This window comes from Sorghum bicolor, chromosome 4 (assembly GCF_000003195.3).
Source record: "Sorghum bicolor cultivar BTx623 chromosome 4, Sorghum_bicolor_NCBIv3, whole genome shotgun sequence".
Classification (NCBI taxonomy): Eukaryota; Viridiplantae; Streptophyta; class Magnoliopsida; order Poales; family Poaceae; genus Sorghum; species Sorghum bicolor.
In genome coordinates, this window is record NC_012873.2 from 63,656,408 (window position 1) to 63,678,187 (window position 21,780).

At 44.4% G+C, this 21,780-nt stretch overlaps 3 protein-coding genes across 8 annotated transcripts; 2 read left to right on the forward strand and 1 right to left on the reverse strand.

The window, feature by feature from the left end:
• On the reverse strand, nucleotides 434-4,592 carry LOC8073967. 5 transcript variants are annotated; one of them, XR_002451896.1, is made up of 4 exons: nucleotides 4,423-4,592; nucleotides 4,039-4,332; nucleotides 2,135-2,835; nucleotides 434-1,269 (listed from the first exon to the last, which is right to left on the reverse strand). XR_002451896.1 is itself a non-coding variant. In XM_021458333.1 (3 exons), exons 1-3 carry the CDS (start codon nucleotides 4,522-4,524, stop codon nucleotides 2,248-2,250), a joined length of 984 nt encoding a protein of 327 aa, XP_021314008.1. In that variant the 5' UTR covers nucleotides 4,525-4,592; the 3' UTR covers nucleotides 436-2,247. The 5 variants fall into 5 exon arrangements, 2 of the variants coding, with proteins under 2 accessions (XP_021314008.1, XP_021314009.1); XR_002451895.1 differs by having other exon boundaries at nucleotides 2,047-2,835; XR_002451894.1 differs by having other exon boundaries at nucleotides 436-1,269; nucleotides 1,398-2,835.
• Nucleotides 12,764-14,297, forward strand: LOC8073968 (ethylene-responsive transcription factor 2). The gene has a single exon (XM_002452772.2). It carries the CDS (start codon nucleotides 12,965-12,967, stop codon nucleotides 13,898-13,900), a length of 936 nt encoding a protein of 311 aa, XP_002452817.1. The 5' UTR covers nucleotides 12,764-12,964; the 3' UTR covers nucleotides 13,901-14,297.
• Nucleotides 19,098-21,731, forward strand: LOC8076242. Of its 2 annotated transcripts, none has more exons than XM_021458740.1 (3): nucleotides 19,098-19,265; nucleotides 19,354-19,939; nucleotides 20,059-21,731. In XM_021458740.1, the coding sequence occupies exons 2-3, from the start codon at nucleotides 19,390-19,392 to the stop codon at nucleotides 21,516-21,518; spliced, it is 2,010 nt and encodes a 669-aa protein (XP_021314415.1). In that variant the 5' UTR covers nucleotides 19,098-19,265; nucleotides 19,354-19,389; the 3' UTR covers nucleotides 21,519-21,731. The 2 variants fall into 2 exon arrangements, with proteins under 2 accessions (XP_021314415.1, XP_021314416.1); XM_021458741.1 differs by having other exon boundaries at nucleotides 19,106-19,939; nucleotides 20,059-20,204; nucleotides 20,290-21,469.

The following is a 21,780-nucleotide window of genomic DNA, read 5'->3' on the forward strand; positions in this document are numbered from 1 at the left end:
TTGACGAAGAATTGCTCAACATTCCTTTGCATATCGCAACAGACCAACAGTAACTGAATAAAAATAACTAAGCGCGTCCATCCAATCAGGATTCAGTTGCGGGAAAACGTCACTGCTCGGCCCCGTGGTCGTGCTGCTATATCCGATTCCGATCCGACAACTAGGTTGCAGCCAGCAGATACCCAGGGCGCTGGTCGTTTTGCTGAATTCCGGAGACTTGTTCACAGCTGAATAACAAAAGACAATCCGCCGCCGACCGCATGGCAGAATGAAAATGGCAGGCCGGCAAGTCATGCATCAGCAAAACAGAACATATTATCCTGACAGCCTTGAGCAGAAATCGTAATGGAGAGTCTGCGCCAAATCTTTTCATAAGCACAGCAAGAAAAGTAAGAAGAAAAAAGACGCTTATCTCCAAAGTAAAACAAAAATATCTTCAGACAAAGAACCTCACATAAGTATTCCTATAAGATCATTTCAATTTGAGGTATTCAACTGTTTTTGATCGTCAACTATGACTTCTCTTGCACTATCTTGGAAAAGACAACTAACGGAATGGCACTAACTTGAATTCAGCATGAAGGAAAGTAGCATCTAAGACTCCTGAAGTATATTCACATTGTATTATCTGTAGCAAATGCTCTGGAGAAAATACAAGGCTACAAGCTTTACGGATCGAGTATCAGCTTATATCCATCGCTTCCAAAATCTCAAAATGCATCAGCAGGCTGCTAGGTTTACCCTCAAAATACAACTTTTCAGATTACACAAGTCTTCGCTCACTCCTCTGAGCCTCATCTCGAAGCACCTGGAACATTATGTCTTTCTCATTCCAGATCCATGAGCGGTTCGGATCAGACCACTGCCTTGGAGTACCATGAAGGACAAAGCAGAGGTTCTTACCAGCATGTACAACATAATCCATATCCTCTTGATCACTGCATGGTCAGTTATGTATGCTCCAGCACAGTTGAGGCCAACATCCACATAGTGGAATTCAGAAATACTTGATAACACATCACTACTTGAAGTAGGAACCAAGAGATTCAGGGTCAAATGCGATGGATTTGGTCTCAAGACATGAACCGTGTTTTTCACTGATCCTGATGCCCAACGAGAAAGTTCTGTCACAAGTTGGTTGACAACAACTCCACCTTTGCTGAAGCCAAGGATGATAGTCCTAGGAGGAGAGTAGGATGACAACGATGCTGAAGAATGCTGACTGACAGCCAAATCCTTTGCTGAGAACTCCAAGAACAAATTTTGTATCTGTTAATCACATAATATGTGGGGAAAAGATTAAAGAGGATGAAAAAGCACAGAGTTTTATAGTATGAAGTTTACCATGATGGCATGGTTACAAGAAAGTTACTGAATGAAAATTCAAACAGGTTTACCTAAAAAAGAATATACAGCAAGGATTACTTCAGAAAACAAATACAGCTGGGACTGGGATGCTTCAGTATAGGTCAGAAACATTAGAAAAATTCAAAACCGTATAAACACAATATGTCAACATAATAACAGCATGGAATGAAAATTCAGCCTTTCGAAAAAATAACAGCATGGAAAATATTGAAATGATGGGATCTTCTAAATGTCCCAGTATGCAAAAAAAAAAAATGTTGATAAGAAATAACTTTCGAGTTAAAGAAAGCAAGAATCTAGTTTGAGCACTCTAGTAATATTACACCGGTCAGCAGGTTTTGTCCATTACCAACGCCAATGGTTGAATTTATCAAGCAACAGTGTATTACACAAATTAACTGGAGCATTATGTCATCAGTACCTAAGCATTATCTCAGCAAGGAAAATTAGAGGAACATTTGCTAATGTCATCAAATGTGAACCAAATGAGTGAGGCTCAGTCAATATTCTTAGAACAAAGAAGGAAACAAACTAGTTTGTCATCCAGTTATTAAAGTGGCACCATGTTATCCCAATAGAAAATCCAAGGTATATTCAATACAGATTAGTTCAGGAGTGTTACAATAGCAGCTTAAAGCTTTGAATAGCACGTTAATTACTTAAAAGTAGAAAAAATACCATTTCCCCCACAGTTCCTGCATTAGGAAATCTAACCACAGCACAGAATCCACTACCTTGTAAAAGACAAATAACAGAATGTCACTACCTTGAATTCAGCATGAAGAAAAGCATCTAAGACCCCTGAAGTATATTCACATTACATTATCTGTAGCAAATGTTTGGATAAAATACAAGGCTAAAACCTGTACGTATTGAGTATCAGCTTATATCCATTGCTTCCAAAATCTCAAAATGCATCAGCAGGCTGCGAGGTCTACCCTCAAAATACACCTTCTCAGATGACACAAGTCTTCGCTCACTCCTCTGAGCCTCATCTCGAAGTACCTGGAGCATTATGTCTTTCTCCTTCCGGATCCATGTTCGGTTCGGATCAGACCACTGCCTTGGAGTACCATGAAGGACAAAGCGGAGGTTCTTATCAGCATGTACAACATAATCGCATATCCTCTTGATCACTGCATGTTCAGTTATGTATGCTCCAGCACAGTTGAGGCCAACATCCACATAGTGGAATTCAGAAATACTTGATAACACATCACTATTTGAAGTAGGAACCAAGAGATTCTCGGTCAAATGCGATGGGTTTGGTCTTGAAATATCAACTGTGTTTTTCATTGACTCTGATGCCCAACGAGAAAGTTCTGTCACAAGTTGGTTGACAACAACTCCACCCTTGCTGAAGCCAAGGATGATAGTCCTAGGAGGAGAGTAGGATGATAATGATTCTGAAGGATGCTGATTGGCTGCCGAATCCTTTGCTGAGAACCCCAAGAACCGATTTTGTATCTGTTAATCACATAATATGTGGCGAAAAGGTTAAAGAGGAGGATGGCAAAGCCCAGGATTTTATAGTATGAAGTCTACCATGATGGCATGACTACAAGAAAGGTACGGAATGAAAAATCAAACAGGGTCATCTAAAAAGGAATATACAGCTAGGCCTTGTTTAGTTCCGAAAAGATTTCGGATTTCGGTACTGTAGCATTTTTGTTTTTATTTGACAAATATTATTCAATCATAGACTAACTAGGCTCAAAAGATTCATCTCGTGATTTACAGGTAAACTGTGTAATTAGTTTTTGTTTTTATCTATATTTAGTGCTTCATGCATGTGCCGCAAAATTTGATGTGACGGGGAATCTTGAAAACTTTTTGGATTTCGATGGGAACTAAACAAGGCCTAGGATTACTTCAGGAAGAAAAAACAACTGGGATGCTTCAGTTTAGGTCAGAAACATTAGAAAAAATAAAAACCGTATGAACACAATATGTCAACATAATAACAGCACGGAAATATTAAAATGATGGGGTCTTCCAAATGTCCCAGTATGCAAAAAAAATGTAGATTAAGAAATAACCTTCGAGTTAAAGAAAGCAAGGATCTAGTTTGTGCACTCTAGTAATATTACACCAGTCAGCAGGTTTTTTCCATTACTGATGCAAATGGTTGAATTTATCAGCCAACAGTCTATTGCAAAAATTAACTGGAGCATTATGTCATAAGTACCTAAGCATTATTTCAGCAAGGAAAATTAGAGGAACATTTGCTAATGTCATCAAACGTGAACCAAATGAGTGAGGCTCAGTCAACATTCTTAGAACAAAGAAGGAAACAAACTAGTTTGTCTTTGTCGTCCAGTTACTAAAACGGACCTCTTTATCCCAATAGAAAAATCCAAGATATTCAATACAAATTAATTCAGGAGTGCTAATTACTTAAAGTAGCAAAAATACCATTTTCCCCACAGTTCCTGCGTTGGAAAATCTAACCACACAACAGAATCCACTACAGCTCTACAGCTACAAGCAGTGGGAAAAGTATCTTTGATTGCATTTGCATTGCATGTTAGTAGAAACTTCTTGAAGGGAGAATGGCACAGAAATAGGAACCCTGAAGCCAAACTATGCAGCAATCCGATGATCTTTGCAGCTGACTAAAGATGATTTGTGCTAACAATTCGTATCTGCGGAATTCACTAAACATTATACCTCACCGATGCTGTGTGCAAGGATGTTGGCAACACCGGCAGCGGCCGGAAGGCCAGTGGGGTCATACCCCTTGGGGTCTCCGGCGCCGTCCACGGTCGGAACAAGTTCCCGGTACACCGCAAATGACCCAGCAAAGCATGCGGCGTCGACCACCCACGCATTGGTCTCCACAGGGAGCTTCGCAGCGAGGACCCCAGCCAGGTGGGCGGCGTCCGAGAGCCGTTCGATCGCCGGATCGCCGGTGCCGCGGACGCGGTCGCCCGTGAAAAGGATCGCGTTGACCCGTGGAACCTGCTGCCATCAGAGAGTTCAGGCTCTGTAGGCGAGGCAGGCAGAAGGCCAGTGTCTGAACTCGGAAGAGGAAAGGGAAAGTTTTGGCCTTACGGCGAGCGTTTTGGCGGGCGAGAGGAGGAGTGAGGCGGCGACGCGGAAGAGGGGTCCGCCTCGGGAAAGTGGGACGTGGAGGACGCCGGTCCACCGGTCCATGGCCACGGCGGCGGCGAGGTCGCCGGGAGTGGAGGGAGGAGGCCGGGAGTGGAGGGAAAAGACCTTGTTGCCCATATGCTTCTACCGTTTTCCTGGACGTGCCTTTTTATGGGCCTTATTATTCATGGGCCGCTTTCATTAAGAAAGTTGGGCTTATAACTTGATTCCAAGCAATGGGCTATTGACTAAGGGATACCATCCTTAAAAAAAAGACTAAGGCCCTGTTTGGTTCCCCTTGCTAAATTTTAGCTAGTTAAACTTTAGTTATTTAGTAGCTAAAGTTCCAAACACATTGACTAAAATGAGCTAAAATAGTTTAGTTACATTAGTCACCTAAGAGTAGCTAAAATAATTTTAGCTAGCTAAAATTTAGCAAGAGAAACCAAACAGGCCCTAAGGATACCACCTCGTAGCCCATATGGCAGAATTCATTTAATCTAAATCTTAACTTACCTACTAGCTACTATGATTAGACCGAATGACAGAGGGTTTTGCTCCTCCATTGTGCCGACGAGGCCCTCACATTGGGAGAAGGAAGGGAGTGGTGGTGGTGATGCAAGGGGGCTTGGTCATGGAGGCAATAACAGGTTACTCACATAGACTAGAAGTACTGTTACTTGCAAAGTTTAACAAGCAAGAATGCATACCTACAGCTGCACCCATTAGGCTCTGGAACCATTAGGTCTAATCATCTCAAAACTAATACCTTAGCATGTCTCAGGTACCTGAGTTTTATTAGATTCAATCCTTAGTAATCTAATTGTATTTATAATGTCCTCCTTCGAAATCCCATAAGGTATTATAAAGAGAATTGATTTCTATTGATGAAGATTCTTTTGGCAAGGTAATAATAAGAAGCAAAATACCACTTTGCCAAGTGGGATATTCCTTGTCGCCTCAAAGATCAAGGTGGTCTAGGTGTAACAGGTCTCTTAAAGATGGAACATATACGATCATATTCATTAGAAATAAAAAATATACGAGTTCACAATGTTTATCATATGTACATATATATATATTTAGAGAATTTTTACTATAGTTGCTGGAAAATGCATGGCTCACGAGGAGTGATCCGATGGGTAGAGAGAAACCAAAAGGCACCAATTGGAGAGACATGGGGAGGCACACCAAAAGGAACCAAATGGAGAAAGGCACGGGGTACTAAAATTGCTAGGATCAACACATGAAGAAAAGGTGTGATAATTATATTTTTGAAATTTTTTACGTAATTAAGAGTAGAATGGTAAATCTATATAGAAAAATAATATTTTGAGTAGTATAGAGATGATTGAATTATTTATAGTTAAAAGAAGACAACTTCAATATGCTTGGTCCAACTGAGGTAAAACTAAGAGACTCAATTTATCCTTGATATAATTCATTAGACAGTTTTTGTTTTGATATATCTGTAGCATCTCTGACTTGTCCGGTTGTTTAATATCTGCAACTATCATGCAGAACACAGTATTATTGTTGGGGAACCGTTTAGAATAAACACGGAATGGATGTGTACGCCATGCGTATATAGGTAGTAGAGGAGAATATCTATAGGTTTAGGCAGGATCATAATTATGATAAGTCACACCGTACACATGATACAAAGCTCTAAGGTCTTGTTTAGTTTCATCTAAAAATCAAAAACTTTTCAAGATTCTTTGTCGCATCGAATCTTGCGGCACATGCATGAAACATTAAATATAGATAAAAACAAAAAATTAATTACACCGTTTGTCTATAAATCATGAGATGAATCTTTTAAGACTAGTTACTTTATATTTAGACAATGTTTATCAAATAAAAACGAAAGTGTTAACTAACAAGGCCTAAGATCGGTTGTGGGCGACGAGCCATAAAAAAAGGGGAAAGAATCTAACGACTAGATACATCTCGATTGTATTGAAAGACAAATGATATCAACGCGGAGATTTACTCGGCGCTTGTGGGAGTATTTTAACTAGTCTGTAGGACACACCATAGCTCATTCAGATTTCTATCCACGCAGCCGAAAACTTATGCGTTGGATGAAAACCCAAGAATGGGTTTGATGGCTCAATAAAACACCCGAGTTGCTCTGGTCGAAGGCCAAACCCAAATCCAAAATAGCCTCCAACAGAGTACCCATACAGATCCATTTTGGCTATCAGGAGCAGGAGAGGTATAAAATTTGGGTATCCTCTCTCCTCGAGACCTATTTGCAGAGATTGTTGTCTTTTAGGTCTTGTTGTTAGAGAAGACTTTGTTGGAGACGGTCGGTGTGTTGCTATAGGTTACCCACGTGATGCCCTCCCGTAGCAAGTGTTTAAGCGTAAACCACTATCGTCGCATCGCTATCCATCGCCGTTGCGATGCGTCACAAGGACAGGAAATCTGGAATATGTCAAGGCCTTGTTTAGTTTCAAAAAATTTTGCAAAATTTTTCAGATTTCCCGTCACATCGAATCTTTAGACATATGTATGAAGTACTAAATATAGACAAAAATAAAAACTAATTACACAGTTTGGTCGAAATTGACGAGACGAATCTTTTGAGCCTAGTTAGTATATGATTGTACAATATTTGTCAAATACAAACGAAAAAAACTACAGTGTCGATTTTGTAAAATATTTTGGAACTAAACAAGGCCCAAGAACATAAACTGGCAGCGGCCAATTGGAGCTGTCACTGTCAGGATGATCAGGTCCCATTGAACCGCGGTCTCCGTCGCGAGGAAACTGCCCGGAAGATGGAAACGCTTTGCAACTTGTGCAGCTCCAAGTTTACTCGTGCAGACGTGCGCGGGCTTGGGACCCACGCATCCCTATAACCATGACCCGTATTGTTTATCCTCTGAATTTTGGATGATCAGGTCGGTCAGCAGAGCACGTGATGATTTAGTGCTACGAAAAGTCTTGTTTATCTATTTTTCTCAGGTCGAAAATGACGCCTTGAATGGTTTCTCCTGGCATTTTTCTTTTCGTCGCCTCGTTGCAATTTGATGGTTGGAGTTGGTGTCAGGACAGACTCAGAGCAGGTTCATTTCACCCGGACCGACCCAGGAAAAATGATCAGCCGTGCCGCCGGCCGTAGCCCGTTCTGAAGCGAGAGAGAGACATCCGCCATCTGATCCAAGGAGAGTCGTCTGAAACAGATCACGACGTCTGAATGAGGCCTTGTTAAGTTCGCAAAAAATGTGAACAACGGCACTGTAGCATTTTCGTTTTTATTTGACAAACATTGTCCAATTATAGAGTAACTAGACTCAAAAGATTCATCTCGCGGTTTACAGATGAACTGTGCAAATAGTTTTTGTTTTCATCTATATTTAATGCTCCATGCATGTGCCGCAAGATTTGATGTGACGGGGAATCTTAAAAAATTTTGCGAACTAAACAAGGCCTGAATGTCTGCTCCACGATCGGTCTGAAAGGGCCTTGCTAGATGGCTGCACCTGCACGATCGATCGTCGGTCTATGCTGCCACTACCGGTATGCAACAACCACAAGATGATCTTCATGGAAAATTATGAAATGTCAGTAAGCTATAGTAGATTCTTGTGGTTGTTATTAGCTTCTGTGCAGTTCGAGTGACATGGAACCACAAAATCGAGATCTTTTTTGTGGTACTAAGGATTAAAGAAGTGAGTTAACGTCATCGAGAAACACTGTAGAATTTTCTCTTTTTTTTTCCCTCTTTTTGAAGAGTAATGTACTTTTTCCAAAGTAGATTTTCGGTGCAATTACTGAACTCCCCGAGCCGCACGTGGAGCAGTAGAGAGTTCGAGGGAGGAGGAAGCAACCGTGAGGTTTCCCCTGTCAATGTTGCCACCAGATACTCTAATGTCTGATCCAGCCAATAACACGACAGTGATTTGGCTCCAGATTTCAATTCGACCGCCGGACGAGCCAGGAACCAACAAAAACACATCCTCCTGACAGCCTCTCAGCGTTGTGCTTCATGTACACGAGAATCAATACTTTCTGGGTCCTGATCCGTTTTGTTTGCAAAGTCAGATTCCTCCATGACCCATGATGAATCAAACCAACGTAGAAAAAAGAATGAAGGTATGCGCTGTGTCGATGCGATAATGGCACTGGCACGCATGGTGAAATGTACCACGTGCAGGATAATGAGGGCCTCAAGCTAGCTAGCACTCGGCTATCATCAGCACGAGTTAAATATACACGAATGGCGTGCCTTTTTTCTGTTCTCAATAGTTTCGAACACAATAGGAAATGCTGTCAAAGACTCAAAGGGCGAGAAGCAGTTTGGTGGTTGGCAGACTAGAGGATATGGTCGCTGTCGTCGTCTTCTCCTCCTCCTTTTTATCTTGGCTCTTGGGAATATGGTCCAGGAACAATGTAAGTAACACACGATTGAAGAGGAATCCTATGACCTTTTAGGTCTTTGCGATGACTTAGTTTGGTAAAACGACACTGTAACATTTTCATTTTTATTTAACAAATATTGTCCAATTATGAAATAACTAGACTTAAGAGATTCGTCTCGTGATTTATAGATAAATTGTATAATTAGTTTTTATTTTTATCTATATTTAATGCTCCATATATATGTCGCAAGATTCGATTTGACGAGAAATCTTGAAAAGTTTTTTAGTTTTGGAGTGAACTAAACAAGGCCCTGCTGTCTTTGCCAATTTGCTGCCCCGCGAGCATGCGCGGATGATCGATCGATCATGCAACTGATAGTGCTCGCACAAATTAAAGACATTCTGGGCCCACACAATTTCCATCATTTTCTCATTTGAAATAATTGCGTTGATTCATTTCAAATAACTGTATTCTCTCATTTGAGAGCTTGGTCCATGACTGATCCAGGCAATCGCACAACAAGTTATACTTCTGTTGCACGTAAGAGTATTGAGTTTAAAGTTCAAAGTAGACATTTGATCTTGTCGATCGGTTTCTCTAGTTGAATCCTCAAATATTTTTATCCTAGGAGGTGGATGATTTAGATGCAAATATATAAGGCTGCTTTTATGACAAGAATAGGGTTCGTGTCGATGAAGATTAGGGCATGTACAACCCACAGACAGCTTGCTGTCTGCAAGTCTTTTATAAACAACTCAACAGATAGCTTGTACAATGGTTGTATTTTTCACTGTCTATAAATTATTTAATGCTTGTATGTAGCTATGATCAAACATGAATATGATTCATGTATCCTATTATGTTGCTTGTTGGTATAAAATAACATATTCAAGCATTAATTAATCGTTACAAATAAGAGAAATTAGAATTATAATTATCTGAAAATAATATCCAAATTAACCATGACAATGAGGAGTACGGTTGTTGAGTCGCAAGATTCAGCTCCAGCCATGGGACCGCTAGCTGCCGGTCCAGAGCAGAAGTTGCAGAGCGGGTCTGTTGCTGCTCGCGATAGACAGTCAGGCCTGGTGGCGCTCGCTCGCCCGCAGCTGATCCGTGCGTCAGCCAGAACGTCTGGGAGCACGAGCCTTTGCCGTCCTCTCGCGAAGAGACGGCTCTATTCTCTTTCTTCATTTACTGCTGTAAATCAAGGTGTTTTCTATAATTTTTATATTATAGAGACAGCATGCTGAGATCCGTTGTACGTGCCCTTAGGTGTTACTTAAAGTTATTTTTGTAATGTAGAGTTGGATATTTTACATATAGATATATTATTTAGTCTGTCTTTCAATAATAGTGAACGTGTGTGGTTGACCGTTCTAGAAAAACTGAATAGAATCAATAGTTATTTATTGTACGTCAATAATGCTTCAACGGTTGTTCTAATTTTGTGAGAATTAGTTAATCTAATTTAACGCGCCTAATAAGGAATAAGATGCAGGTAATTACGGTGACAAGTGGAGTTCAAACAGCGGGTCTACCATTGGGAACTTGAAAATCCAGTCCTCAGCCGGTGGATCCCAAACAAGTTCAGTCGTTATGGAAACTTAGACAATATACTAGCAGAAACTATAAATGCGTTGATCATCAGGGTGATCCTTTATCACCTGTACTTTTTAACTTCGTTGCTGATGGCTTGACTAGAATGATCTTGCGAGCGCAATCAAATGGTCTTTTTTGTGGCTTGGTTGATCATATTATAGAAAAAAGTGTAGCTGTGTTACAATACGCTGATGATACTATTATTTGTTTGAAGCATAGTATTGAAGGAGCTAGAAATTTAAAAATGTTGTTATACATGTTTGAGTTAATGGCTGGCCTCAAAATCAATTTTCTGAAAAGTGAAATCATAACTATTAATGATGAAGATAATTGGGCTGAGGTGTAGGCTGGAATTTTCAATTGTCAGGTGGGTTCTTTTCCCATTAAATACTTGGGAGTTCCGGTTAGTCCTAGCAGAATTCATGTTATAGATTGGCTTCCCATGGTTGAAAAAGCTTATAGAAAATTGGATGTTTGGAAAGGCAATTCTTTGTCTATTGCTGGGAGGAAAACCTTGATTGATTCCAGTTTGAGTAATGCTCCCTTCTATCAAATGTCAATATACATGCTTCCAAAAACAATAACATATAAACTGGATAAGATCCGTAGAACTTTTTTTTTGGCAAGGGGGGGGGGTACAAAGAAAAAATATCATCTTATCAAATGGACCAAAATTTGTAAAAGTAAGAAGAAAGGGGGTTTAGGGATCAAAAGTATTAGAAAGATGAATATTAGCTTGCTTTGTAAATGGCTGTGGAAACTTGAAACTGAAGATGGAGTTTGGCAACAAATTATTAACTTTAAATACCTCAAAAATGATTCTATTTGTACTGTGAAACATAGACAAACAAACTCAGCCATTTGGTCTGATCTACTTAAAATCCGTGATGTATATCTTCAAGGTAGAAAGATGAAAGTTGGAAATGGGCAAAAGACCTTGTTTTGGAAAATATATGGTTGTACAATGATTCTTTGGAAGTTCTTTTTCCTGATTTATTTGATATGTGCCTTCAAAAAAATATCTCTGTTGACAAGGTAAAACAAAATTATAATTCAGTGAGTTTCAATAGATGGCTGATTGATAAATGGCAGATAGATTGGTCAAAGATTTTACATGATGTCTCGGTGTTTTGTTTTAGTATGAGAGATGATAAAGTCTTCTGGAAATTTGGGAAAAAAGGATTTTTTTTCTATTAAATCACTTTACAATGCTTTAACTGTTAATGAGTCTGGTCATTACTATAAACAAGTCTGGAAAGGGAAAATCCCTAAGAAATTAAAAATCTTCTTGTGGTTGGCTCTTAAAACGCAATTTTAACAAAAGATAACATGATAAAACCAAAGTGGAAAGGAGATCCTACTTGCTTTTTTTGTCCTCAACCTGAAACTGTTAATCATCTGTTATTTCAATGTAGCACTGCTAAGGTGATTTTGGCAACAGTAGCTGTTTGTTTTGGGGCTACTAATGTACCCAAGACTTTGGATCAATGTTGGGTCTGGTGTGAGAGATGGTTACCAGCTGGAAAAAAATTTCATACTGTTGGGATAGCGGCCATTTGTTGGGCGATATGGAAAGCAAGAAATAAAATCTGTTTTGAGAACAAAATAATTCTTGACCCTATCTCAATTATATGCCATGCATGTGCCCTTATGAGTTACTGGGCAGGTTTGTATGAAGGTATGGATAAGGAAGCGCTGGAAGAAGGAGCTACCACTATGCTGAGGATTGCAACTGATCTGTTGAACAAAAGACCTCGGAAGGAAAGCTATTTGCTGTTGCAGGACAATGAGGAGGATCGTCAGAATGAAGAGTGATAGTCACATACTAAAGAAGATTTGAAGACTCGGCAAAGGATGTTCAGTGGCGGTTGTTTTGCCTGATCTTTTGTAATAGGCCTTTATATGCTTTTACTATCTTAGGGTCTGTCTTTGGTTTGTTGGTACTGTGGCTTGGATGTTCTGCAGTCTAGCTTTGTGCTTTTCTGTAGGGTTAAGGTGGTGATTGCTGAGGTGGGTGAGTGCTTGGTAAGCTGGCTACGGTTCGTTCTTAGATCTTGGTTTTCTAGCTTTTGCTCCTCTCATGTATCTGGGATAATACTCGTTGTATTTACGTTATCTTGGTAATGGAAATGGGGGCAACCCTCGGTTCGAAAAAAATGAGTTCCAAAACGTATTGATTTTCTTATACTATACAGTATGGTTATAATAATATAGTATAATCCAGTCAAACCTATTTATAATTTGTGCTACCAGAACCAAAACTGCAACACTAGTAGTTTCTTCCGTCCGTAGCTCCGAAAACGATCGAACCCACGTGACAGTAACGCCGGAAAATTCAAGGAAGGTGATCTAGAAGCGCGACGACAAATTGCGATCCGGCTCCACCTCTCCGCCCAGTCTCCGCTATATAAACCTCGGCCGTTCCCAACCTCCTTCCGAAACAAAATTTCTCCGAATCAAACCCCTTAAAATCCCCTTGAAAAGTCCAAACCACAACATCACGTGACGGCAGCGCAGCACAAACACAAAGATGCTGCTGCTCAACCCGGCGTGCGAGGCGGCAGCGCTGGACACCATCCGGCATCACCTCCTGGACGAGCCCGCGGCGTCGTCCGTGAGCATGAGCGCGGCGCCGCCGCGGCCGGTGTACTGCCGCAGCACGAGCTTCGGGAGCCTGGTGGCGGACCAGTGGAGCGAGTCGCTCCCGTTCCGCCCCGACGACGCCGACGACATGGTGGTCTTCGGCGCGCTCCGCGACGCCTTCTCCCGGGGCTGGCTCCCCGACGGCTCCTTCGCCGCCGTCAAGCCCGAGCCCCTGGCGTCGTCCCCGGACGATGACTCCTCCCCCTACGACCACGGATCCTATTCGTACCTTGGTGGTGGCGCGGTTGGCGGCCTTCTTCGCGCGGCGGAGGAGCCTGAGACGCCGACCGAGGCGGCGGCGATGACGCCCGGGACCGCGAGCGAGGAGGAGGCGGCGGTGGCGGTGGCCGGCAGGGGGAAGCACTACCGCGGGGTGAGGCAGCGGCCGTGGGGCAAGTTCGCGGCGGAGATCCGGGATCCGGCCAAGAACGGCGCCCGCGTGTGGCTCGGCACCTACGACAGCGCCGAGGACGCCGCCGTGGCCTACGACCGCGCCGCCTACCGCATGCGCGGCTCCCGCGCGCTCCTCAACTTCCCGCTCCGCATCAGCTCCGAGATCGCCGCCGCAATCACTGCCGCTGCCCCTGCCCCTGCCGTGGGAGACAAGCGGGCGTCCCCCGAGCCGACCGCGAGCTCCGACTCTTCTTCACCTTCATCGTCCTCCTCCTCTGGGACACCAAAGCGGAGGAAGAGAGGCGAGGCCGCTGCCGCCACCATGGCCATGGCCCTTGTCCCGCCCCCGCCGGCGCAGGCTCCCGTCCAGCTGACCCTCCCGGCCCATCCGTGGTTCGCCGCCGGCCCGGTCCAGCAGCTAGTGAGCTAACTGATGCTGTATCAGCGGGGACGTGGTTGATGGATTCAGCTCAGTGCAAGAACAGAGCAACAAGATGCGCATCAAACACACACACTGCTCCAAGAAACGCGTGTGGTGAGCTCGACGAAATCGTCATCAGGATGTTCCTGGTTCGCATGGAATTCGTTCCTCCATGGTCGCTAGTGTGGTGTTCTGAGAGAAGCTTGTAATGTGTGGAACCAGAATCGTGTTTGTGGCGTCACTGGATTGGATTCAGATGAGTTGAAATCGGAAGCTTCTCTGCGAGAGGCTGGTGGTGGTCCTGGTGCAAATTTGCATCAGCATTTCTAGAATGGATATTATTTTTTGTTCTTTGGTGTTCAAAGCGGTTCCTTTGAAATCAGCGGGCTCTAGTTCATTTGTCTAATTGGAGCGTGCACGCTGCTGCTGGCTTGATGCTGATGCAGAGTCCAACACTACCATTTCATTGCACGTTTCCTCATTATTTTTTAGTAACCCCACTCACACTAAGGCCTTGTTTAGATCAAATTTTTTTTTGGATTTTGACACTGTAGCGCTTTCGTTTTTATTTGACAAATATTATCTAATTTTGGAGCAACTAGGCTTAAAAGATTCGTCTCGTGATTTACAGGTAAACTGTACAATTAGTTATCTTTTTTATCTATATTTAATGTTTCATGCATATGCCGCAAGATTCGATGTGATGGGGAATCTTGTAAAGTTTTAGGTTACAAGACCTAACTATTGGTACTCAGATGTACAGTATCCTTCACAAAAGGATAATCCTTTATAATTAACCATTACCGATCGTGCATGAGACGAGAAGGAGGAAATTGCTGTCAAACTGAAGACATGGTCAAGAGACAGAGACCTGCATTTCAAAACCAACCAGACGAGCAGGAGAGGCAGCCGTATTCAGATTTGAGAATTCAGAGGCGCCGCTGGAAACGGCGCACAAAAAGCCGGCACGTGCGAGACCAGCGCGCACTAGCCAAAATAAACAAATCGATCCAGTATCCACACCACCGTTGCTTTGGCATGCGACGCTGATGGGTTGGTGGCTCGGTGCAGCATTGGGTTGGGCACAAATCAAAAAACAAAACACCTAGTTATCCTTTTCTTAATTCAGGCTGGAATGTTAGTAATATCCTAGATTCTTAGCCAATGAGCAAGCGAGTTGATTTGAACAATGACCTCGTGCTTATCCATGATGGTAGGGGGTCACGGTTCCACTGAAAATGAGGCGTTTTGTGCTTAACAGCTGGCCTTCAATTCCCGGAGCGTCAAAGGTTTCAAAAGCCCGTAGGATCAGGGCGGGTGCAATGGAACAAGTAGCCGAAAAGAAGACAGCCGATGTTTCCATTTGCCGACTTGCAAATTAACTTAGGCCCTGTTTAGTTCCTCACTCAAAAAAATTTCATCCATCTCATCGAATCTTTGGACACATGCATGAACTATTAAATTAGATAAAAAAAAACTAATTACACAGTTTGGTTAAAAATCGCAAGACGAATCTTTTAAACCTAGTTAGTCTATGATTAGTCTTAAGTGCTACAGTAACTCATATGTGCTAACGATATATTAATTATGCTTAATAGATTTATCTTGCAGTTTCCAGACGAGCTATGTAATTTATTTTTTTATTAGTTTCTAAAAACCCCTTCCAACTTTCTTCCGACACATTTAATGTGACACCCAAATTTTTTTTATCTTCAATCTAAACAGGGCTTTAGAGCATCTCACAAGTAAGTTCTAAATCTTACTCTCTAAATCATTATTTAGAGAATTATTTATATATATATATATATATATATATATATATATATATATATATATATATATATATATATATAATTGTTTCCTATATCTTTTCACTCTCTAATAGTTTTGCTAAATCTCATGCACACTCTAGAGAGTTATACTCATCTTCTATATTTTGGCTAGCGAAAAATCCAAAATAGACAATGGCTACATTTAAATGACCATTTAGAAAAGCTGTTAGATGATAGTTTTTTTTACAAAAATCTCTATTCCTAGAATTTAAGAATAATATAGAAAGTCTTTTGGACATACTAAAATTTAGTCATCTAAACCAATTCCTAAAGTTTAGTCACTCTATATTTAATTTGGTGGACTAAGAGAGACAAAAAGAGGCCTTTTAGTTTGTTAAGGTGTTTAGTTTCAAAGTGACTAAAAGGTGAGGTGGCCTGACTAAAAGGTGTTGTGAAGTTATATTTAGCAACATTTGAGTGACGAGTTGGCTAAAACCTATTTAGTCTTATTTAGTCATAGTGTTTGGATAAACAATGACTATATAAGATTAAATGAGACTACATTTAAGAGCCGATGAGTGAACCCAACATCCCCTTATTTAGCGAGCACACATATATACTCTCGCTCCAAAAAAGTATCTAAGTTTAAAGAATAAACTAAGGGTATTTACATAATAAGTGTTTCATTTTTAGTTTAGCTTTTGAAACGCAGGCCTTATTTAGTTTCTATCTAAAAACTTTTCACTGCATCTTATCAAATGTTTGGACACATACATAAAATATTAAATATAGATAACAAATAATTAATTACATAGTTTATATGTATTTTACGAGATAAATGTTTTGAGCATAATTAATCTATAATTGAACATTAATTGATATAGTTATAAATGTGCTACAGTAACCGAAACTTTTCTTTCGTGAACTAAATAAGACCATAGAATTACTTTTTTTTTTCCTAAACAGAGGGAGTAACATTGAAGTAAGAAAAGAGAAAAGCAAGACTACTCGAATCTCAGATGAAAGAGGTGGCCACGCAGTGCTATTCTCGTTTTCCAAAATAGCGCTTGCAATACTACAAGCGTAGCCGAAAACGGAGATCCTTCTCTCCGTTGCATATTAATTATTGCAGACGAATATCCAGACGAATGCTGAAGCGGATAAACGAATGGCATTGGCATTGGCATCGGATAAACGAATGCTGAAGCGATCCAGTGATTCTCGTGCCCTCGCCCTTCTTCCGAAGCAAAGACAGAGAGAGACGGTCGGCATGATGCTCTCCAGCAGGTAAACCCTCATTGGTCGGTCTCACTGCTGAGTGCTGATTCAACGTGACGGCGACTGATGTGGGGGGCACGGCATTAAGGCCTGTTTAGATTGAAAATAAAAATTTTTTGGGTATCACATCGGATGTGTCGGAAGGATGTCGGGAGGGGTTTTTAGAAACTAATAAAAAAACAAATTACATAGCTCGTCAGGAAACTGCAAGACAAATCTATTAAGCATAATTAATCTATCATTAGCACATGTGGGTTACTGTAGCACTTAAGGCTAATCATGGAGTAACTAGGGTTAAAAGATTCGTCTCGCGATTTTCAACCAAACTGTGTAATTAGTTTATTTTTTATGTACATTTAATATTCCATGCATGTGTCTAAAGATTCGATGGGATGGATGAAAAAAATTTTGGTGGGGAACTAAACAGGGCCTAAAGATCGACGACGAGCTAGCGAGTCCAGATGATGCGCACGAGCCGAGAGGACTAATGTGATGAACTGATGATGCCTTCAAGTTGAAGAACAGACAGCGATCGCTGGCAGTGGCAGGCAGCCCCGCATCGGCTGCCGAGGTTTCTTGCCGTGGATGACCCGCGGCCTTGTCACACTCTTTTTTTCACCCCCCCCCCCCCCCCCCCCCCCCCCCCCCCCCTTTGTTCCTTGTATGAGGAGGAGGAGATCCTTTTACACTCGTGCAGAGCAATGGCTCAGCTCAGGTCAAGCAGAAGCAGCGTCCGAATGCAAAAGCGGTGTCGGACGTCACGTCGAGTCACCTTGTTGACGCTATCTTGACGGCCGAGCCAGAACGTGCTTGCCCGGGTAAGGGTAACGCACACGCACGCACGGTGGCGCTCCGGCGACCACGACGACTCCGCGACCCGTCAGAAAGGAGGGGAAACACGCTAGCTCCAACTTTTTTCTTCTCCTCTCCTCCTCCATCGTCATCCCCAAATAATCGCAGACTGCATGCACCGAAATGCGCTTTCGTTGCCGCTGTTCCTACCTAGACGACCATTAATCAGTCATGAACCATATCGTTCGTTCATTCATTCGGCTTCCTTCCTTCAAACCGCTTTGGAAAAAAGGGACCCCGTCGGCCGTCGCAAAAGCAGGCGCACTCAGCGCGAAAGCTGAGCAAGGGCAAACAGTGGGAGATGACACGATGGCTCTAGAGGACCTAGCTGCCGATAAGCTAGTATGGCGCATCCTCGCTTTCTTAACCATGAATATTTAGATCCTCACTCTTCCTCCTTGCTTTCGAGCCGACAGCCCACGATTCGAATTTATTAACGTGTGCAAGGAATTAAGGAAAAGGCTCACGTACAGACATGTCTGATTCGTCGTCGTTGGATTAGGATGATGATGACGACCTTTTGTAACCAATCTGCTGTCTACCGTGTGCAACGGGAATTTGAACTCCTCGAGGAGTGCTAGAACCACTGCCACAGCAGAACCTTGACTTGACCTTCTGGTTAACACGTGCACCAATTGGGGCATATATTCAGTTCAAATTAATACGAGGGCACCTGTGCATGGACCAATCGCTCCTCGCCGATGCGCCTGATTAGGCTTTTTTTTTTTTTTTGCGTATAATCAAATTCGACATACATACTTTGATCATGATGAACTGTTTGATTACAATGTTAGATCATACTACAGCTTTTAGCTTTCTCATACGCAGAGAGGGTGTGCTCGCTCGATCGTACTGACACGAGTCAGCTTACAACATCTAACACGTACCGCAAACACGCAGCTGTACACACTACACTTGACGCCCAGCTGGAGTGTGAGCTAGTAGTAATCAATCAGCAAAGCAGCAGAGGTACGTGGATGGATGGCTTTGGGATCCTGTCTGGTGCACCCACCCAACCCTAAAAAAAAAAAAAGAAACACCACGCATTTGATACGCGTAAGCTCCATCTGAGGCCTTGTTTAGTTCGCAAAAATTTTCAAGATTTTCCGTCACATCGAATCTTTGGTCGCATGCATGGAGTATTAAATATAAATAAAAATAAAAACTAATTGCACAGTTTACTTGTAATTTGTGAGATGAATCTTTTGAGCCTAGTTACTCTATGATTGGACAATGTTTGTCAAATAAAAACGAAAGTGCTACAGTAGGCAAAAACCAAAGTTTTTGCCAACTAAACAAGGCCTGAATAGGCGCGATGCATGCCCCTCCTTTTTCCCACCACCTTCCCGTCTTCGCTGATCCCGTCCATCATCGCCTTTCTCCTCTTCCATTCCATGTCCTCCTTTCTACCCTGTTGGGTGCGGCGTGTTCATTCATAACCGACGCGCCATCACGATGATCGACGCCGATAAGTACACTCCCTCGACTGCTAAACCCTCCTAAACCTACTCGATCGATCGCAGCTTCCTCTCCCCTGATCGATCTCCTCGCATACTCTAGCTTCCACTTGCAGCTTAGCCTCGAAGCAAAGATCGAATGGGAGCCGCCTCGTCGCGGGAAGCGGACGCGGCGCGCGCGGCGGCGCGGGAGCACACGAAGCGGTGCCGGGAGCGGCGGCGGCTCATGCGGGAGGCCGTGCGCCTGCGGCGGCACCTGGCGGCCTCGCACGCCGCCTACCTCCGGTCGCTCGGCGTCGTCGCGTCCGCGCTCACGCGCTTCGCGGTCGGCGAGCCGCTCCCGGTGTCCGACCACACCCCGCCCGCCGTGATCGCGCACCGCGCCGTCGTCGTCCCGTCCTCGCCGCCGCCGCTGCTCCGCGCCATGGAGCAGCCACAGCCACAGGGCGAGGCGCGGCAGCAGGAAGTGGGCAGCGGCGTTTCTGCTGACGTTGGCGTTGGCGTGGCGGCGCCTACGCGGACCGAAGGCGTCGGCGTCGGCGGTGGTGCCGAAGAGGAGCTCAGGATGGTGGTGAGGCACCGCAGCCTCGCGGAGGTCGCGGCGGGGCTGGAGGAGTACTTCGTCAAGGCCAGCGTCGCCGGCGACACGGTGTCCAGCCTGCTTGAGGCCAATACCACCGAGTTCAAGGGTAAGCCGCCGCGTCACATTACAGACTGTACTCACAGTAGTCACTGACTGGCCAATGAGATGAGAAGACGTGTGTGGTGTGGTGTGTGTCACTGACTGGCCACCTGAATTTGCTTGCAGGTGGCTCACACAGCTTCTTGGGCGCGCTCTGCTGCCTTTCGGCGCCACCGCTCGACCGCATCGACAGCATGAGCAGCCGGCAGAGGCACAGCGCCACCTTGCAGCAGCTCCTCGCATGGGAGAAGAAGCTCTACAAGGATGTCAAGGTGATCCAACAAAAGAACCACACAATTGCTTCCTCTGCATTATTGTTGCCAGTTGCTAAAAACAGCCACTGGAACGACCATTCAGGACAGGGAGAAGCTGCAAATAAGGCACGACAAGAAGCTCGCCGAGCTGCGAGACCAGGAGTACAGCCGGAAGATCGACGTGGACATCCAGAAGCTCAAGGCGGCGTGGGACAGGGCGCGCGCGCAGCTCGAGACCGCCTCCGAGTCCGTGGACGCGACCTCGTCCGCCGTCGCGCAGCTCCGCGACACGCACCTCGCGCGCCAGCTCCTGGAGCTCTGCCACGCCGCGCTCGACATGTGGCGGGCGATGCGGCAGCACCACGAGGCGCAGAGCCTGTTCGCGCAGCAGCTGCGCGGGCTGAGCAGCCGCACGTCCATGGAACCCACGACGGAGATCCACCACCAGGCGACGCGGGCGCTCGAGGCCGCCATGAACGCCTGGTCCGCGGCCATGGCGCACATGGCCAAGCACCAGCGCGACTACGTCCACGCCATCGGCGGCTGGCTCAAGCTCACGCTGACGCCGACGCCGGTCAACGGCGCCGCCGAGGCCTCGTCCTCGGCCTCAACCGTGGCGGCGGAGCTCGCGGCGTTCGTCGACCGGTGGGGGAAGGTGCTCGACCGCGTGCACTGCGTGGACGTGCTCAAGGCGATCAAGAGCTTCGCGGGGGCGGCCCGCGCGATCCACGCGCTCCAGGGCGACGAGCTGCGGGTGGCGCGGCGCGTGAGGCAGTACTCCCGGGAGCTGGACCGCAAGTCCAGGATGCTGCGGCAGGTGGAGAAGAGCTACTACGACTCGTACCTGCCCGGGGTCATGTCGATGTGGCACTGGGGGAGGCCGGCGTGGAGGGACCACATGCAGGCGCGCGACGCGGGCGACGAGGTGGCGCAGCGCAGGGACGAGATCGCGGCTTGCCGGAAGATGGTGGAGGACGAGATGCGGAGGCATGCCAAGGCCATCGACGCCACGAGGACGGCCACGGTCACCGGCGTGCAGGGGAAGCTGCCTGCCGTGTTCCAGGCCATGGCCGCGTTCTCGGCGTCGCTTGCGAATTCGCTGGAGGCCGCGTGCAGAGCTCCACAGCAGAACACCAACATGCAGTAGTAGCTACTGTCCGGTCATTCTTTTTTGCGTTTGCATTTTTGGTTTTCATCGTGTTTTCAGCATCTATACATACAAAAATATACAGAATACAAAGAGAGACCATAGAAATACGAATAAGACAAAAAAAAAGACATTATCTTAGTGTTTTTGGCTGTTTGTTACCCTGCATGCAATCCCCCAACTAACGTTTCCATTGGCTAGCCAGGGGTCATCGATTCCGTTGTTTGCATCGGTAAACTTAAATATTTAGAAAGAGTAATTAAATAATTAGAGAGTAATTTGTGAAACAAATCTTTTAAGCCTAATTAGTCCATGATTGAATACTAATGGTTGAACTTTAACAACGCAAACCATAGAAAACACATCCTAAAACAACGCAAACCAAACTCCCCCTAAAACAAAAGAGCTATTAACTTTAACAACAAAAACCAAGCACCCCCTAAAACA